The 19,533-nt window shown below is 35.7% G+C and overlaps 1 protein-coding gene across 2 annotated transcripts in view; it reads left to right on the top strand.

Moving 5' to 3' along the window:
* The window catches only part of DACH1 (dachshund family transcription factor 1), a 428,125-nt gene extending 420,822 nt beyond the window's left edge, over positions 1-7,303 (top strand). For both annotated transcript variants that reach the window (XM_077158405.1, XM_077158404.1), the window contains one exon: positions 4,562-7,303. In XM_077158405.1, the coding sequence (XP_077014520.1) occupies positions 4,562-4,599 (38 nt within the window). In that variant the 3' untranslated portion in view covers positions 4,600-7,303. The remainder of the gene's footprint in view (positions 1-4,561) is intronic.
* The last annotated feature ends 12,230 nt before the right edge of the window (positions 7,304-19,533 follow it).

Genomic DNA, 19,533 nt, shown 5'->3' with positions numbered 1-19,533 from the left:
TAGTAGAAAAGCTTTTGCAGTTCGTCTGTACAAAGGGAGAGAGATCATCACATTTTCAGAGTCTGTCTCTACTGGGTGTATTTCTGACTCCAGTCAAAGTGGGCAGAAAATCTCTGATGTCCTAAGTTTTATTTTAGGATGGCGATGCCTTAACTGTAGCAGGTGGGATCTATTTTATAGCCGACAGCTTTAATGCTTGATGCATTTGTCCATCTGTTAGAACATTAGTCAAAATGTAATGGGGGGGGGTGCATGAGTTGTTCAGTGGTAGAGTGCTCGCCTTTCATGCGGGAGACCTGGGTTCGATTCCCAGACCGTGTACCCACCCCCCAAAAAATGTAATAGGGGACATATTTATTAAACTTATAATTATAGTAGATCAGATACTGAGTATATAAGTGTATATATATGTATATATATACATATATGCATAAAATTTTTATAAAAGCGCTTTGTATGTATATGATCCAAAGATGCTTACAGAATAACAGTAAAATTAAAACAATGGTTTATTTAAAAAATCAATAAAATTTTATTTTAAATTTTAGTTTCACACTTCAATATTTCTAATATACTAAAGTTAATTCTTTTAATACATAGGCATGTCGATTAATTAATTTCTGTAAACATTTAACACTTGAGGCTGAACTCTTAGGCCTAATTGTTATTCTAACACCACTGCTTATACAATATTATATAAAATGCAGTGAATACAGTAGTGGAACTAATCAGCCTTTTGGACATGCTAATGTTTTGGTGAAAGAAGCTATTTTTTATTTATGTTTATATTTTCTTTTACTTTTATTGTAATTTATTTTAGTTTATGTATTTGATAGCATTCAAAGCCATTAGTCCTTGTGGTGCAATGATTTTAGTCTGCTATATATGCATTTTTTCTTAACCTGTAAAAAGGGAAATTGTTCTTTTTATTTTTTTAATGTGCATGTGTATAATATTTGAAAACCATTTTGTAGCCTTGAAGAAATACTTGGTCCCCATATTTGCAATATTATTTTGGCCTCCCTTCATTCATCATTCAACAAATACCTATTGGCTGGTTCCTCGGTACAGGACTAGCTGTGGGGTGGGTGTAGCACGGCAGTGGGAAGGTGCTGCCCCCATGGGCTCCCCATGTAGTAGGGTCACAGTATATAACTGACAAGTGCTATGGAGTTCATTCTTAGGGTGCTTGTATTGGAACATAAACAGGGGGCTTTATTTGGAGAAAGCAGCCAAGGTAGGAAGCAGGCAAGGGGGAGCACTTACCAGGAAGAAGGTAACTCGGAAGACTCCAAGGCTGTAAAGCGTTTGGCTTGCTGTGGGATTGCAAAAGAGGGCCAGGATTGCAGAGCCAGGGGAAAAGGTGGGAAGTAAGATTGGAGAAGAAGCCCAGTACCAGTTTATGGGGCACCTTATAGACTTTGGTGAAGAATTTGGCTAGAAATGTATATGTGGAATTTCAAAACAATCACTGACACTGAATGGATGATTTTCTGTATTTCTATTCTTTGCTCGTAAAGGTTTTCTACTTTATATGCTATAGACATCAGAGAAGATTTAAAAGCTATTTTTTAATACTTTAATTGTGTTCTCTCTAGTATATAGTGATTTAAAAGACTCAGGGCAGTGCAACGGTGGTTCAGTGGCAGAGTTCTTGCCTACCATGCTGGAGACCTGGATTCGATTCCCGGTGCCTGCCCACATTAAAAAATAAAAAAAAAAAAAGAAAGAAAGAAAGATAAAAACAAAAGATTCACAGTGAGTGCTAAAATGTTATTTTTGAACAAGTTATTTTTCACAGAAACTGTGGAACATTTCACTTAATGGAATTTGAGTTTGGAGGAAGACAAGACTGTCTCGCTTTCCCCAGCCTAACCATAGGAAATGTTGCCCTTTTTTATGGGAATAGGAGTGCTACTCTCAGCGTAATTAAAGATTGATAGAAATGAGACAATTGAAAGAAGTAAGAAGTACGTGTAAATTAGCTAAGGAGCTAGAAATTGGAATGCTTTGGTAAAAGTGCCAGCACTTTACCTCTTCAGTTACTTTCGTATTGTGTACTCCTAGATTTTTATGTTGTTCCATGTAATGAAAACCATTAGATTCAAAATTATCTTTAAAAAGGTCCAACTGTTATTAGCCAGATGGTACTAAGTATGTGAAAGATTGAAATATTAGTCTGTTATACATGTTTAAAATATTGAGTTGCTTAGGTTTTTTTGCAAGGCAAGTGATTGAATTTTTTCTTAACTGAAACTATAAAATCATTATATATGAGTACATTAATATAATACAAGTGAATAAGAACAGCATAGTTTTGTCCTTCAGGTAGATGCAGTGAAACTGAGCAAACAGAAGAAATCAGGCCGGGTTCCATGCAAAAACAAATGTATGTTTCATAAAATGTCAACATGGTACTGTCATATCCTCACTAGAAAGAAATTTTCTTTAAATTTATGTGGCTTTTACATTAATATTTGCTTAATTCTTGATTTAGAAGGTTCTGTCTTTATTGATTATTTCAGTGGACATTACTGAACTATAGAAATATTTAGTATCAATGAGAGACTGTAGTTGGGAGTCAAAGAATTTTAAATATTTTTATAACACATATCTAGTGTGCTAGACAGCAATTTTTTTTTTTTTTTCGTCACGGGTAGGCATCAGGAATCGAACCCGGGTCTCCGGCATGGCAGAGGAGAACTCTGGCATGATTTTTGCATGCCTTTAAGTCATCTGTTCAAAAATAGAATTCAGTTGGATTAATAATACATTTCATTGGTGAATTTTAGATTACATCATATACTCATTAGATTTATAGGAGACATATTTTCATTGTGATTGGTGATTTCTGTTGATAGCCAACTGATCTACGATGCTGTTTCCATTTTTTCTCTCTCTATTATTAGAGGAATAACAGTTGTTAATTAGATTAGGATTAAGATGAGGCCAACCCTTTAATATAGTAGAGTATTCTAAAATTCAAGAAAGTTAATTTGTGCTAAGTATGGTCATTAGATATTTCAAATATTAAGAACAATCCTGACATATGATTGCAAATTGGAAAGCTAAGGATAGTTGGGGACTTTCAAGTAAATGTTATCATTCTCCTTCAGGCTGTGCTGCATTAATTTTAGAGAGGCAAGTAATACTCAACACAACTTCCTAGAAATTAGATTAGAAATTAGCCAGTGTGAGACTTATCTCATGGACACTGCTGACGTCGCTGAGAGCAAAAGGTGGATTTTGACTGGTAACAACACAATAAATTCAATATATATACGATTCAATATCTACTCTGTATAAATCACACGAAACTTACCTCATTCCTTCTCGCTCTCCTCCTTTCCTTCAGCGCGTTTTGTTGAACATGCACTAGATATATCAATGAGCAAAACAAACAGAGTTCCATGCCACTGTGGAGGCCATATTCCAGCCCTACAGATTAGGCTAAAATAAAATGTGTCATTGGAATATAGAGTTTGGGAATTCCAATAGTTCTAGGAAGTAAAAAATAGTAATATTGATGCTTTTAAGTTCATTACTGACAAATTACAATATTTTAAATATATGTAAAAACTCTTAGTTTGTTGTTGAAATCAACGCACAAATATTTATTTATCCTGTCTAGTTCCTGGATCTACTGTAAATTCTTTGTTTCCTTATACCTTAATTCTTTGAGATATCAAAACAGTTTATAAACATATGCATGGCAATATGCATTTTAAAAATGTTTGGGAAAATTCCCTCTTCTGAAACTTAAAATTTGGTATATTAACACAAACATTTCCAAAATTTGGACCACATCACGAAGTGGACAGTTTAGAAAATTTTACATTTGGGAAATCGAATTTTGTTTTGGTTTTTTTTTTTTGCTTTAGATTTTTAATTTCCCATTTCTTATTTCTACGTTATTCAAATGGATTTATTCAATGTGGCCAGGATTTGATTTCCTTTTGCATTTCAATTGGTAAAAGTTGAGCAATATACTCACATCCTAACATTTAATTCTCTGGTTAATCTCACTTCAGGAGGGGAAGACTGTTTAGTTCGCTGAGAGTGATGAAACAAACCTAGCTGGCTTTCATATAAATAGCAACAAATGTGCACAATAGTTACATTATATGGTGTATTTAACAACACTGCTAAAGGGTAAGATGGGAGCTCTGTCTTTCTTGATAGAAATACACCTGAGTGCTTTCAGGGGAAACTTAGTTCTACAAGCTTGGAGGAAGTAATTGTCATTCAACAGAAACAAACTAGCTTTGCATATCAGTAAAGCACATGCCCATATTTCTATCTGTTTTTTTGAGTGCTTGCAACTGATATCAAAATAGCAAATATGTATTTATGAGAACTAGAAATGCTGTGCTCTTTTCAATCCTCTAAATTCCATGTAATTATGAAATTAACTTTGAGAATATATTTCAGATGTTACTTCCTAAGCAAGTGAAAATAGAAGAAAAACCCACAAATTTTATATCAAATTAAGTGACTTTATATTCATGCTTTCTTCCCAAATTTGCCATGTCATTAATTGTCTTTTGTTATTTACTTTTAGATGGAAGACTGTATTTGAAAACTACTGTCATGTACTGAATCTTTCCTGTTGAAGAAATCTAGATTATGGTAAAGAACTTTGCATTTAAGCATTCGTCATTGGGAAGTTTGGAAAAAAATAAAGTCCTTTTAAGGGAACTTCCTCAATTTTGTGTATTAATGTTCTTCAGAAGTTTAAGCATTCTACAAAAAAAAAAAGTCTCTTCCATTGATTTTCATCTGTGGTTCATGCCAGAGAACCCAAAATGTTTGTAAATGTACAAGTATCAGACTAATTACAACTAATAACTGCAACTTTGCTGCTGGACACTTGTATACAGAGTTAAAAGCAGGTCTGAGTAAGATCTAGCTAACTTTTTTTAATGGAATGAACCATTTTCTTCTTCTGAAAATTCTGTATTTGAGCACATCAAGAGACTCTTGCAGCAGCAGTCATCAGACTTACAGAATTATGTCCCCCAGAAACCAGCAGGAACACTTGGAAATGAGCTTGTAGGGGACATAGAGGATGCCTAAAAAAAAAAAAATCAATAAAATAAACAGTAATATTCTGTTACATTCCGTTTTAAACTCTCTAATTGTGGGTTTTCTCCTGAAGATTTTTTTTGTCACCAACTTTCCAAAAGGCCAACAAATGGATGTGGACAACAACCCAGTGAAATAACATTTTGCATATGAAAAAAAAAAGCATTGACTATAAGCCCAATGGTTTCACTTAAGCTCTTTTTTTCTGAAAAATAAAAACAAATATATAAATGTAACATGTTTTCATTCCAAACTGGTAGTGGTATATAGAATTAAAATAATGTTGCTTCTTATTCAAATTGTTGGTCACATGTACAGTATATAAACATAAAACACAAGGAAGGTATTATGTATGCAGTAGTATACTAGAATTTAGGAAAATGAAAATTTTAGAAAATATGTTTTGTCACTCTGTTGGTCAGAAAGACGCCTCTCTGGTTTTAACGCATGCAGGCATGTAAATATTCGTCTGGAGTCACAGTATTAATGAATGAGATCTTAAGCATCTGGTGACATCAGAACTCTGTGTCAGCCACTTTTATTTGTATATTGAACCCCAGTTAGTGCCCCAGACTGCACTATGGAGAATGGATTGTGGCTGAGCAGTTACATCAAAACACCAGAACTATTTTTATATGTTAACGTCATATTATGTTAATGTTGCTGAAAAACAAAACCTAACAAAACCCTTGATGTATCAGTCCAATATCATGTATCTCTGAGTGATAAAGTTAAAATGTGTTGTGCTTCCCGCCCTACTCAGAGGGAAGGGTTGGCTACGTGTTATTTTCACTGTCCTTTTGAAAGTTACAGTATGTGTTTTCACTTTTGTGCAGATAACTGGAAGTAAAGCTGCAAACAGTGCTATTACATGCTGATGTTACCTTCTCTTTGTTTTTTTCCTTATCTGGAGTTACACCTTTAAAGACTGATATGAGTCAGTACAGTTTGTGATTTTGTTGTCATCTTCACATTTTATGATCATAACATTATTTATTACCAGAAAACAGCAAAATTATAAGTGTCAAAGAAAACTAGCTAAATATGTTTTAAAATAGTTCTGATTGGTTATGAATTATTTGGTTAGCAAATGGTTTTAATGTTATAGATACTTTGCCAGTACACTTCCATAGTTGTTAGGTCTTCCTTGCAATACTGGAACCTATTTCTTTTGTGTAGCTCGCTATTAACCAAGACCATTTAAAAAAAAAACAAAAACAAATAGAAGGGTTATATATACAGTTCCCATTTTAGCTTGCTTAAAAAGGCAGTGATATTTTTATTTGAAATATTGTTGCTGAATGCTTTGTAGACCCTTGATTATTGAGCATAGTTCTTCCATAAGCATCTTTTGTTGTTTGAGCACAAGAGATGCTATTCCTGGTTACATGTATTTTTGTTTGTTTGTTTGTTTTTCCATGCGTGCAGTCTTTAAAGGATTACAACACTTAAAATCTGATGGACTTGTGGCAAACTTTGAAATCATACATTTTTTGGAAGATTTTTTTAAAAGCCTACAACTTCCATAAGTAGTCGAATCAGCCACTGCTCTGCTCCTTGCATAGAGTCACCTGTTAAGTAGGTTAAATAGTTTTAAAATACATACTTTCAAGACCTTTGAGAATGCTTTAGTGTTTGGTTCAACATAAAAGGAAGTTTTAGCAAGGATTAAAGACAAAAGCTATCAGCTTTATGTTGAGAGAAACTTACTAACATGTAAATATTACAAGTCATGAAATGCTATTGTAAGTCTGTAACTTAAGTTTTTTGCCCTTTTTTTTTTTTTTTTTTTTAGTTATACGAGTTGTTTTGGAAATTTATGTTTTTGGTATAGATAAGTAAAATTGTGCCCATTTTATGGTTTCCATGCTTTTGTAATCCTAAAAATATTAATGTCTAGTTCTGTATTATAACCACATTTGCGCTCTATGCAAGCCCTTGGAACAGAACATTCTCATCTTCATGTAGGACCTATGAAAATTGTCTATTTTTATCTATATATTTAAAGTTTTCTAAAAATGATAAAAGGTTATTACGAATTTTGTTGTACAAAATCTGTACAAAATCTGTTTTTACATCATAATGCAAGAATTGGAAATTTTTCTATGGTAGCCTAGTTATTTGAGCCTGGTTTCAATGTGAGAACCACGTTTACTGTTACTGTATTTAATTTTCTTTTTCTTTTCAACAATCTCCTAATAAAACTGTCTGAAATCTCCCTGTGACTTTATTTACAGTTCGTCTTTATTAAATTCTGTGAAATGCATAGCATTGAAGGAATATTTACTTTCTAATGGGAGGCATCTAAAAACAACATAAGTCAGCTCTTTGCATGCGAGGGGAACAATGCTCAATGATTTTATTTAACATGCAACTGCTTCTATCTCTAATATGAATTACTGTGGTGAAAAACATCATAAAAGCACACTGTAGTTATTGTTTAACAAGCAGATTTTCCATATTTCGTTTCTTGCCAGCTAAGCAAACTGCCCACATATACATGATTTATTTATGTACATTTCTCAGTTTATGAAGCTATTATTTGTACCTTTTTCCTTTATATTCTTATATTCCCATGATTCTTATTTCACAAAGCTTTGTGCTGAATAATGTAAAGTAGACATGTTGATGGAACAAAATATATTATTCCCATATCTATGAGTATAGATTTGGAACTCTAACTCAGTGTTTTGCTTTCAATCTCTATCATTGGGGAAAAAAATGCCTTTACAAACTTGGAAATTCAAATATCTTTTAATAATATATAAACATTTTAACCAATCTCAAATGCGGTATTTGAAGACATATTGGGTTGCGCTCACTATGAATATCCTAAAAATTCGCAAGAAAATGGAAAATGGATTTTTTTTCTGCCTAAGAAAATGATTTCAATGAGTTCTTGAGATAGTATATTCACAAATTATGATTTTTCCCTAATAAAAAACTGAAATGTATATGTGATCATTACGAATACTTTTTTGTCTCCTGCCCTCATGTGCCTACAACAATAAGATATATGGTAGAATATCACACAGTCCCTGCATGTTAGTGGGATTTAGTGATAAGTTGGGTTGTTTTCCTGTGCATTGTCATTGGGACTAGCAACTTTACACTCCACACAAAAGCTATTTAATACTAGGGGAGAGTAAATTATAAATAAAATGGTATCATTACATTTTTTAAAAGTGGAAAGTAGAGATATTATTAGAATTAAAACTTTACTGTAAAAAGTACTGTAAAAACATCACTTGTACCTTATATGCAGGTTTGGTGCTAACATTTGTCTTTATTATGTACAACTGATATAGATAAGCTGAACTGATCCTCATTTATTCACTTAAGCAGCATTCATTAATTAAAGTGCTTTCTGCACAAAGCACTGTGCGAGAAGTTGTAATGACGACATTAGGGAAGTTGAAAACCTATTTTCTATCCCAGAGGAGCTTATAATTTTGTTGGAATGAAAATCTTACTTTCCATAAGAAAAGATCCACGAGCATCTACTCTGGGGTCAGCAAAGAGCTGGTATTAAAAGGGTGTTGATTTAGAAACCTTCCCAGTAGCTGGTAACAATCTACTGAGCCATTTTGTACATTCGTCTTTTACAGGACAGCATGAGAATGATTTGGGAGTCAGACAATTGTTTAGAAATTTAGAAAAGGGAAAGATACATTTCCCCCTTGGTAAATTAGTTGACTAAATTATTTACTCCTTCTGTGTTATTTGTACATTCTTTTCAATCACGTCATTCTTCTTACCAATGGTTGCAAATTTGTTGTCAGATGAATGAATACCCTGTTCAATCACAGAAAAATCTTTATCATCAACAAACAATTCTTAAAATGATCAGACTCTTGAGCATAGATATATGATATTTAATTGTACATCAAAATTCAATCACCCAGCATCATTTATATGTGGGGGAGTAATGGCCTAAAATAACCCAAACAAAAGCAGCCGCTCCTAAATGCCTAATGAGTGCTTTACGTAATGAATGACATTTTGTAGTGCCCACATCATTTACATTCATAGATTAATGAGTTGGAGACTTTAAATTGAACTATTGGATTGCGTCAGTTAGGACAGTTTTGGTGCATGTAACAACAAGAAATGCCTACAAAGTTAAAAAGCCAAAGAAATTGGTAGTAAAGATGCAAAAATACTCATGGAAGCCTGAAATAGGAATGCAGCCCGTTTCCAGGGGCCAGGACCCTCTTCTACCTTCACTTTTCTGCTCCTTTGGGTGTCTCTCTTTCTTTCTCCTCTTATTGCATGCATTTGCTTCTTTTGGCCATCTCTTGAGTCTTCTATATTCAGAACCATACTATCCATCCCGAGAGTGTGAATCATTCATTTTCTCTCTTTTGTCCTAAACAAGAATTCCTTCAAGTTCTGTTTGCCTCAACTCAGACCATATTCCAGCAGGCATTCAACTGACAATACACTAAAAGCATCATCCATCTGGGGAATTTTCAGAAACTATGTATCCAATTAAATTTGGATCTCTGGGTGTTGGACTATTAAAAGGCGGGATTTGTAAGTTCCTCTGGTGATTCTAATATGCAGCTAAAGTTAGAGATCAGTGACCAAAAGGATAGCATATTATAGAAAATACCTGCTGGGGCTTCCACTGTGGGGTAGGAGGTAGCTGGGGTGTAGGTGGGGTAGGGAGTGTGGTGACCCACAGACAGATACTTGAGAAGTGAACTGATAGTTCTGAAACGTTTTCAAAAAGTAATTTTAGCACTGTGATCTTAATTCTGATTGGAAACAAATTAGCAATTCTTCCACTCAAGTGCAAAAGAAGTCATATTATTGTTTTTTTCTAAATTGAAGTAATTGATAAATCTGACCCCCTGTACTAACTGCACAAGAAGGTAAATATGTCCATATCAGACATGATTGAGGCTTCCTCCCTTGGAAAGTCCTAAGGATCTTCTTCAACCCACACCATACGAGGAGAATCCTCTGGCTTCATGTCTCAGCTCTACCCTCTGAGAAGCAGCACCAACTCATTCTCAGACACTCACCAGGCTATGAAAGCAAAATGATAACTGTCTAATGAGGTCCTCAATATTGGTAGAAGAACTAGTCAAGACAATTACACTCTAAGTAGGGGAGTGTAAAGTGATTTGAAGGGACTTAAATTTTCTAAAATTTACTTAAAATGTTCAATACTACTAAACTGTGGGAAACTTTGTATATATAATACAAGATATAGAGCAACCACTGAAAAAGCTTTACCAGTACATACACTCAAAAATACTATAGACAACGGTGAATATGTTAGAGAATGGTCCATAACTTTAAACTACTTTTCTCAGGTTCTTTGCCTTCTCTGCCAATAATGCTAATTGTTTGCCAAACTTTGCCTACTATATTAGGCAATAGATGAAGATAAATTAGTTGATAGGTCTCCAGCACCATGCATTCCTATTTTCTATTTTGTGTAATCACTTTTGATAATGTGTTTCAAACAGATGTTTAAAAGACAAAACAAAACAATGTTAGAACTGAAGTGATAATAGATTCTTTAAAAAATCCTATTTGACTTCCTCTCCAGTTGTGGAAGCTGGATGATGGAGATGCTGAAACCAGTCAACCCTTTTCTTACTAACTCATCTTGTTGAACTTGTAAAGAAAAAGGGTCTTCCATTGAGTTGGATCTTTCAGCTAAATCCATCTGTTTATCATGTGCCTGGGGTCATTTATGCTGAACGGCTTATGATGCCTTCCTTCATTAATAGATTTTGATGTGTTTTAGCATAACTTTCCATACACTTTTTTCTTTCCTACAGATAGCTGCTGTGAGACAACAATAAATATATTTCAGGGCCTAAATAATAATGGACAAATTATCTTGGGAAATGACGTTTCCTGAAATATAGAAAAGAATGGGGTAAGGATAGAGAATATGATCTAAGAGCAAACAGGTAAATGATCTCATAGCTGAGTGTATGTTTAGGGAGGAAAGTAAAGAGGTTATGGAAAGGAGTTTAAATATTCTTCTTTTGTAGGCAATTTGTCTTTTTTCTCTTGATTCTTCTAAAAACTTTTGTATATCTTTAGGAATTTGCAGTTTGATCATGATGTGATAGTTATGAATGTATTTTCATTTATTATGTTTGGAGAATATTGGATTCCGGAAGGTAGTTGAGGAGGTATTTTTCATTAATTTAGGAAATTCTAAGCCATACCTTTTCAAATAATGCCTCTGCCTATTTTTCCATATTAAAGTTTCTGAAATTCTTATTCTATTTTAAATTACCTTCCAAAGTTCCCGAACTTCTTTCCCTTCTTTGTGTTTCTTTGTGCTTCATTCTATGTAATTTCCTCAGATTTCTGCTCCTATATACAAATTTTCTGTTAAGGTATATAATAGTTTGCTACTAAACACTCATGCAAATTTTTAAATATTATTATATTTTTGTTTCTAGAAATCTATTTGTTTCTTTTCAAATCTTCTTAGGTATTCTTGATATTGATTTACTCAGGTATCTGGTTCTCAGATTTTATTCTCTTTATGAATACCCATTTGAAACAGTTTGCTTTCAGCTGGCAGGGCTAGCAATATTTCTTCATTGTCCTACCTCAAGGGTATATCAACTACCAAATCCTATGTCATAATCTAGTTTACAGGGACATTGACTGTCTTTCCTTTCCACAATATATCACATGGGTCCATTATATTTTGATATTTATGTTTATTGGATCTAGTGAGAAAGAAGTAGCAACTACTCTAGACTTACTGGTAAGGAATTTGTGTATCATAGGGTGGCAGATAAGTCCAAAAAAAAATCAGGGAACTTTGACCTCAGTGAAATTTCTAGGTATCCAGTGGTATGGGGCATGTTGAGCTATCCCTATGCATCTGGCCCCTCCTACAACCAAAAATGAGCATAATACCTAGTTGGCCATTTTTGGATTTTGGAGGCAACATATTTCTCACTTGGATGTGCTAGTCTAGCCCATTTACCAAATGACCCAAAAAGCTGATAGTTTTGAGTAGGCACTGGAACAAGAAGGAGCTCTGCAACAGGTCCAGGCTGCCTTGTAAGTTGCTCTGCCACTTAGGCCATATGATCTAGCAGATATAATGGTGCAGGAAGTTTCAGAGACGAATAGAAATAGTTTAGAGCCTTTGGCAGGCCCCATAGAAGAATCACAGAGCAGATCCTTAGGATTTGGGAGCAAAATCCTGCCATTCTTTGTATATAAATACTCTTTTTTTGGAAAACAAACAAACAAACCAAACTTTTGCCCCCTACTACTGGGCCTTAGTAGTGACCAAGTATTTAGCCATAGGCCACCACGTTACCATGAGGTCTGAGTTGCCTATCATGAACTGGGTATTGTCTGACCCATCAAGCTATAAAGTTGGACATGAAAAACAGCACTCTATCATCAAATGGAAATGGTATATTTGATATTAGGTTTGTGAAATCTCTAAAGGTACAAATAAGTTACATGGGGAAGTGTCCTGAATGCTTAGGGCTCCACTCTTGACACAATACCTTTTTTTGTCAACCCACGACTATGGCCTCTCGGGGAGTTCTTTACTATCAGTTGACTGAGGAGGAGAAAACCTGGGACTGGTTTACAGATAGCTCTGCATGATATACAATTACTACCCAAAGAGTACAGCTGCAGCACCCCCAACCAATTTTGAGATATTCCTGAAGCTCGGTGGTAAGGGGAAATCCTCCCAGTGGACAGAACTTTGAGTTGTACCTCTGGTTGTTTGTTTTACTTGGAAGGAAAATGTTCAGAGGTGTGTTCATATATTGACGCATAGGCTATGGCCAGTTGTTTGATTGGATGGTAAGAGACTTGGAAGGAACATGATTGGACAACTGGTGTCAAAGAAGTGTGGAAGAATGGTATATGGATAGATCCTTCTGAATGGACGAAAAACAAAGATATTTATGTATCATGTGAATGCTTACCAGACGGTGTCATTAGCAAAGGATGATTTTAATAATCAAGTACATTGTATGGTCTGTTCTGTGGATGTGAGTTGGTTTCTTTCCCCCATCTACTTCTGTCATTTTACAATGGGCTTATGAAGAAGTGGCCATGGTGGTAGGGATGGAGGTTATGCATGAGTTCAACAGCATGGACTTCCATTCCCCAAGGATAACTTGACTATAGTCATTGCCGAGTGCCTAATCTGCCAGCAACAGAGACCAGTACATTGTCTCCAATATGGCACAATTCCCTGAGGTTTTCAGCCTGTTAACTGGTGGCAGGTTGACTACAAAGGATGGCTTCCATCAAGGAAGAGGCAGTCTTTTTTTCTAATTGGAAAAAACAGATAATCCAGATATGGATTTGCCTTCCTTGATTGCAATACTTCTGCCAAAACCACCACCTATGACTTACAGAATTCCTTATCCACCATCATGGTATTCCACTAGCATTGCTATGTTCCTTGTGATCAAGGAAACTCTTGGCCAGTGAAGAGCAGGAATGAGCACATGCTCATAAAATTCACAGGTTAATTCAGTTTTTGAAAGCTGCCAGAATGCAATATACCCAAGTGGGTTGGTTTTTTCAATGGGCATTTAATAGGTTACAAATATACAGTTCTAAGGCCATGAAAATGTTCAAATTAAGGTATCAAGAGGAAGATACCTTCCAGGAAGAAAGGCTGCTGACATCCAGGGTTCCTCTGTCACATGGAAAGGCACATGGTGACATCTGCTGGTCCTCCTTCCTGGGTTGGTTTCAATGGCTCTCTCTTCTTGTGGCTTTTCTCTGGATTTCATCTTTTAGCTTCTCTGAGGTCTCTAAATTTCCCATCAGTCTTTTATCCTCTCATAAAGGACCCCTGCAAGGGGATTAAAACCCACATTGAATGGGCTGGATTGCATCTCCATGGAAACAAGCATATCCCACCCAACAATAGGTCTTCCCCCACAGGCATGGATTAAAAATGCATGGCCTTCTATCGGGCAACATAATAGCTTCAGACCAGCACATTGGTCTTAACACACTCCTTATCATACTTAAGCAGCTGGATTGATAGAACAGTGGAATGGCTCAGTTATGGTATCAACTAGGTGGCAATGCATTGAAGAGCTGGAGCAGTGTTCTTTAGGAGGCTGTATATGTTCTAAATTAGTATCACTCTTCGGCGCTACTTATCCCATAGCCAAGACTCACAGAGCCAGGAATCAAGGGGTAGAAATGGGAGTAGCACCACTCACTATTGCCCCTAGTAATTTACCAGAAAAAGTTTTGTCTCCTGTCCCCACAAACTTGAGTTCCACTGGTCTACAGGTCATAATTCCAAAAAGAATAGTGCTTCCAAAAGGAACGATGCTTCTACCAGGATATATAGTAATTCCGTTGAACGTGAAGTTAAGATTGCCACCAGGCTACTTTGGTTTCCTTATGCCTCTGAATCAGTAAGCAAAGAAGGAAATTACTGTACTGGCTTGTGTGATTGATCCTGATTATCAATGGGGAAATAATAGGGCTTCTACTACCTGATGGAGGTAAGGAAGCATTTTCCTGAAATACAAGAGATCCCTTAGGATGTCTTTTAGTATCATCATGCCCTGTGATTAAAAAGCTAACAAAAAACAGCAACAATTCAATCCAGTCAGGAGTAATAATGGCTCTGAAACTTCAGGAATGAAGGTTTGGGTCGCCCCACCAGGGAAATAACCAGGACCAGCTGGGGGGCTTGTTGAGGGTAAAGGGAATATGAAATGGATAGTGGAAGAGGTAGTTATAAATACAAGCTTTGACCATGTGGTTAGTTTCAGAAATAAGACTGTAATGGTTATGATGATCTCTTCCTGTTTTGTTATGAATATGTTTGCATATATATATAAAGTAAATACTTTTGTTTTCTTCCCTACCTTATTCATTTAGCTTATAACATAAATTGTATTAACTTTAGGTCATAGTATTCAAGTTGTAGGATATCAAGTTTAAGATGGAATATTATCCAAGGACTCGCACTCTCTTCTGGGGGAAGTGTTAGTGTGTTTCTGGTTGTATGTAGGACAATCGAATTCAATTAGACAAGAGTATTACTGCTGCTCTTTCATTTAGAGATTAGGTATTGTTTAAGGAGATGTGTATGGGTGCTGCCTTGATAAGGGTTGGACTGTGATGGTTACTCATATGTCAATTTGGCTAAGTTATATTGCCCACTTGTTTGGTCAAGCAACCATTGACCTGATTGTAAGTGAAAGGATATTTCATGAATTGAAGTCATCAGTTGATTGCATCTATAGCTAATTTTATCTCAATCAACAAAGAAGATTCCTTAAGCAATGAGAGAAATCTCATCCAATCAGTTGAAGGCCTTAAAGGATGTAGTAGTTAGTTCATGTGTCAACTTGGCCAGACGATGGTGCCCAGTTGTTCTGTCACTGTGGACTTAAATCATCAGCATGTGAGTTTCATCTGTGGCTGATTATTTCTGTAGTAGGCTAAGGAGAATGCCTTCTGCAATGAGTGAGGCATAAAAGGAGAAGTCAGAAGAGAGAATCTCAGAGTCAGCTTAGACCCATACATTTGGAGGGGTAGAAAAGACATGCCCTGTGGAAAGCCATTGGAACCTGGAAGCCAAGAGAGAAGGGCAGCAGATGTTGCCACGTACTTTTCCATATCACAGAGAAACTCAGATGAATACCAACTGCCTTTCCTCTGAGGAACTGTAAATTTGCAACTTAAATATGTCTCCTTATTAAAAGTTGATCCAACTCTCATGTGTTGCATTCCAGCAACTTGAGCAAACAAAAACACTCAGAAACTGATCATTTTCACAGTTAGGAATTGCTTTCTTTCTCTATTTCAACCAGCCAGCTTCTACTGAGGATTTCACTGAAATTTTCATCAGAATTCCAGACTTACAGAATTTGGATTTGCCCACCCCCATGGTTCTGTGATCAAATTCCTATAATAAATCTCATTTATCAGTCCCGTTTCTTTGGATAATCTTATTAACTCCTTTTAATCCAAATTATGAACTAGGTCAGATGCCAATTCTCAAGAAGCATTTCTTGACTATCCTTCATACCAACTTATTCCATAATGGCCACCATCCTTCTTAACTCTCTTATAGGCATATGACTATCATTATATTTAAAATTTTGATTTACAGTATTTGTTTTCTGTTTTTATTTCTTTTAATGCAAGTCCTTCAAAAAAAGAAATTCTGACTCGTTTTGTTATTGAGAGCATAGATCCCAGCTCTTCAAAGGAATTTTAGTAGATGATTAATAATTGTTTGCTAAAGTAACCATGAAATTATATATTAAACAAGTCCTAAAATAAATATTTTCCATAATCTAATATAACCTTGTATTTTACAGAGGAAGATGGCATGAGACCCGAGAAAGCAACAATACATTTTTGACAAAGCATACCCAGAAAGATGCATTAGGGGTGCTGGAACATGGGAGTTCCTTGGTCAGGATGGATGAGTGGGGAGAGGAAAGTGTTGAAGAAGAAGCACAGAGCTGTCAGAAATGACACACAAAAAGCAAGCGGAGATGCAATGGTAGTGAGAGGGCACATGACATTGGAGAGAATACAGGGGCACAATTCAAATACTGACTTTAGTGTTCTTTGCCCCCTGAATTCTTCATCCTCGTGTATTTTATACCCCTAGCAAGACTATGGAAGGAATAGAAAAACTGAGCCATGCAATTTTAAATCTTTTTTTTTTTTTTTTTTTTTGCATGGGCAGGCACTGGGAATTGAACCCGGGTCTCTGGCATAGCAGGCGAGATCTCTGCTTTTTGAACCACTGTGGCCCGCCGTGAGCCATGCATTTTGCGTGACTATTAGCAATAATAATAATAATAGCTAACATTTCTATCCTTTTTACTCAATAACTATATGTGAACAACTGTCCTAAGAATTTGATGTGTATAACTCATTAAATTGAGGCAGTTACATATATATCCATATTTTCAAAATGAGGAAGAGAATGGCAAAAAGTTTAAGAACTTGTCAAAGGTGCTCAACTAGTAAATGTCAGGGTTAGTACTTAGGCTGTAAGTGGTCTTAACAATTGGTTTTTGTTAGTCAAGACTCTTTCACTAATTCTGGATAGAAAATCCAGCTCAAACTTTGTAAACAAAATGGGAATGTGCTTTAAACATCTATAATAATTCTACCTTCTGTTAGAAGCGTCGGTTGTTTGATTCAGGGTGTCAATGTAATCAGGACTTGGTTTCTTTCTCTCCTGTGAATATTTCTCCTGAATTCTTCCTTTTCCAAGGTCTATGTGAAAACATAATTTCTTCTAGCAGGTCTACTCTTCTATTCACCTAAGTTCTATTTAGGTAGAATAATAGTAGGGTTTTGTTTCCATACAGTATGGCCAAGATGGCTAGCCTTTTACCAAAGAGTCATTCTTTCCTTCCATTGGCTAATACAGTTTTAGATAAGTTGTGGTCGGATCAGCATCCTATTTGCCAGCTTCCTGGTTGTAGGACCATGTGACTGAATTCCAGCCAAAGGATTGAGAGTAGAGTTGCTATATGCCACTTTCAGGTCTGGCCCATTAAAATCTCCTGCATGATCCTTTGCATTCTCTCTTCACCAATGAATACTTCCCTCAGCACTTTATTGGCGAGCACATGTTTATAATAATATGCTTTTATAATGAAGTGACTTGTATTAGTCCACTCACCTGAATATATATGCGATTTATATTTTCTTATCCCTCACCTACTAGAAGAGTGAGAAATAATTTATATTTTTTAAGCCAGTGTTAGAACAGCGTTACCTCTAAGAACAGAATATTTCTTGTTTTGACTGTTATTGTCCAAATTGTTTAAGGGTGAATGCCTGAAATGTTGCTAAGTGGTAGTATCGCTGTGATTGACTTTTGTCTCACGGTCACTTCTAGAACTGGGGAAGGGACAAATAGGAGGTGAGGGATCATTCAGTACAGGTAAACTGAGGCATTTTCACCAGAAAAAAAAAAATGGTGTGGCAGATTCTCCACCTAGCCATTATAATTTTGAGGAGAGGGTTTATCAAATAAGCGATATTTTAACTTTATACTCTTCATGGCTCATTGCCATACACTCTCTCTTTCATCACAACCCCCTTGTGAGTTACATAATATAGGTTATCTTATTCTCATTTCACCGCTGAGGATACTGAGTTGAGGGAACATTAAGATAAGTTTCGGTTACTAAGTGTCTGTGAGTTTGAATGCAAACAGCTTGTTACTTCGTTAGAGATTGCGTATGTGACTGGGATAAAAGAAGAGATGCAAATGGAAATGCTTGGACTCTCTTTGATTTACTGCCTCCCACATCTATGGAAGGAACATTTTTGTTTCCTGGAGCCTCTATTCTTCGAAAAAGCTGGGAAAATAGACAAAAGAAGAAGATGAAGATGAGGACCATGAGGAGGAAGAAGGAGGAGGAGGAGGAGGAGGATGAAAAGGAGGATGACAAGGAGGAGGTAGAACAACAGAAACTGTCCCCAAGGCTGAGAGATTACCCTGATGTTTAATTAACAGAGCCAAAAAGGTCAGCAGAGAGAAAGATAGGACAGCAAGTGGCAGGAGAGTTACGGGGAGACGGATCGGTGGCTTGGAAAGAAGGAAGAAAAAAATGCGGGTACAATATAGGCACGATATTGCCAAGTAGAAATATGGGGAAATACGATTTTAGGTAAGTTTGTTTTGCACTATTAAGGCACAGTGAAAATACTTATTGTTTTACTTGTTTTTTTTGCCATTTGAAATATTGATTTTTCTTATTGCAACTGTGTGCAGAGACTAGTTTATATTCTCTATTAATTGACCGAGGCTTTATGAGGTATTTGGAAGTTCATACACATTTTTGGAAGTTAATCAGATAGACGTACTAGTAAAGATTTGAATATTTCTATCCCTGGTCTCCACAGTTAAATCTTTCATAAATATCAACAGATATTATATCTAAACTACTAAAGAGGGTAGATTTCTACTAGAGTATTTCCTAACAAAGTCAAAAGCTTTGAAGGACATTGAATTTGGGCAAACGATATTCCAGGCATGTTGGCACAGTATGCAACAGTATGCAATAAATATAATTATTCACATTATATTTTACAGGATCCTTCATTCAAATTTGATCGATTTTTTTAGCTGCTCCAATTCTTATATCACCCACTGAGTGGTCATATTTGGAGATGAATCTAGACTAGATACATTGTTTTTTGGCTTTTGAACAAACCTAGATCAATATTAGGAAGCATATTTAATAAAAGTGTGTTCACTGCTGTTTAGTTATGTTGAATACTGATGTCATGACTGCATGTGTGTTTGTTATGTGCAAAAAAGGGTCAGACAACCATTGGAGTTATCATTACCGACTCTAAAATGATGACAGCTCTTCACATGTGAAGAAGGCAAAGTATAATAAAGTACTTTATGAGCACATTCCTAGTTATGTTTGGTAAAAAATAGAACTATTTAAT

The sequence above is a fragment of the Tamandua tetradactyla genome, chromosome 4, assembly GCF_023851605.1.
Source record: "Tamandua tetradactyla isolate mTamTet1 chromosome 4, mTamTet1.pri, whole genome shotgun sequence".
Lineage (NCBI taxonomy): Eukaryota > Metazoa > Chordata > Mammalia > Pilosa > Myrmecophagidae > Tamandua > Tamandua tetradactyla.
Note: the sequence above shows the minus strand (reverse complement) of the source record. Positions and strands in the feature narration are given on the sequence as shown.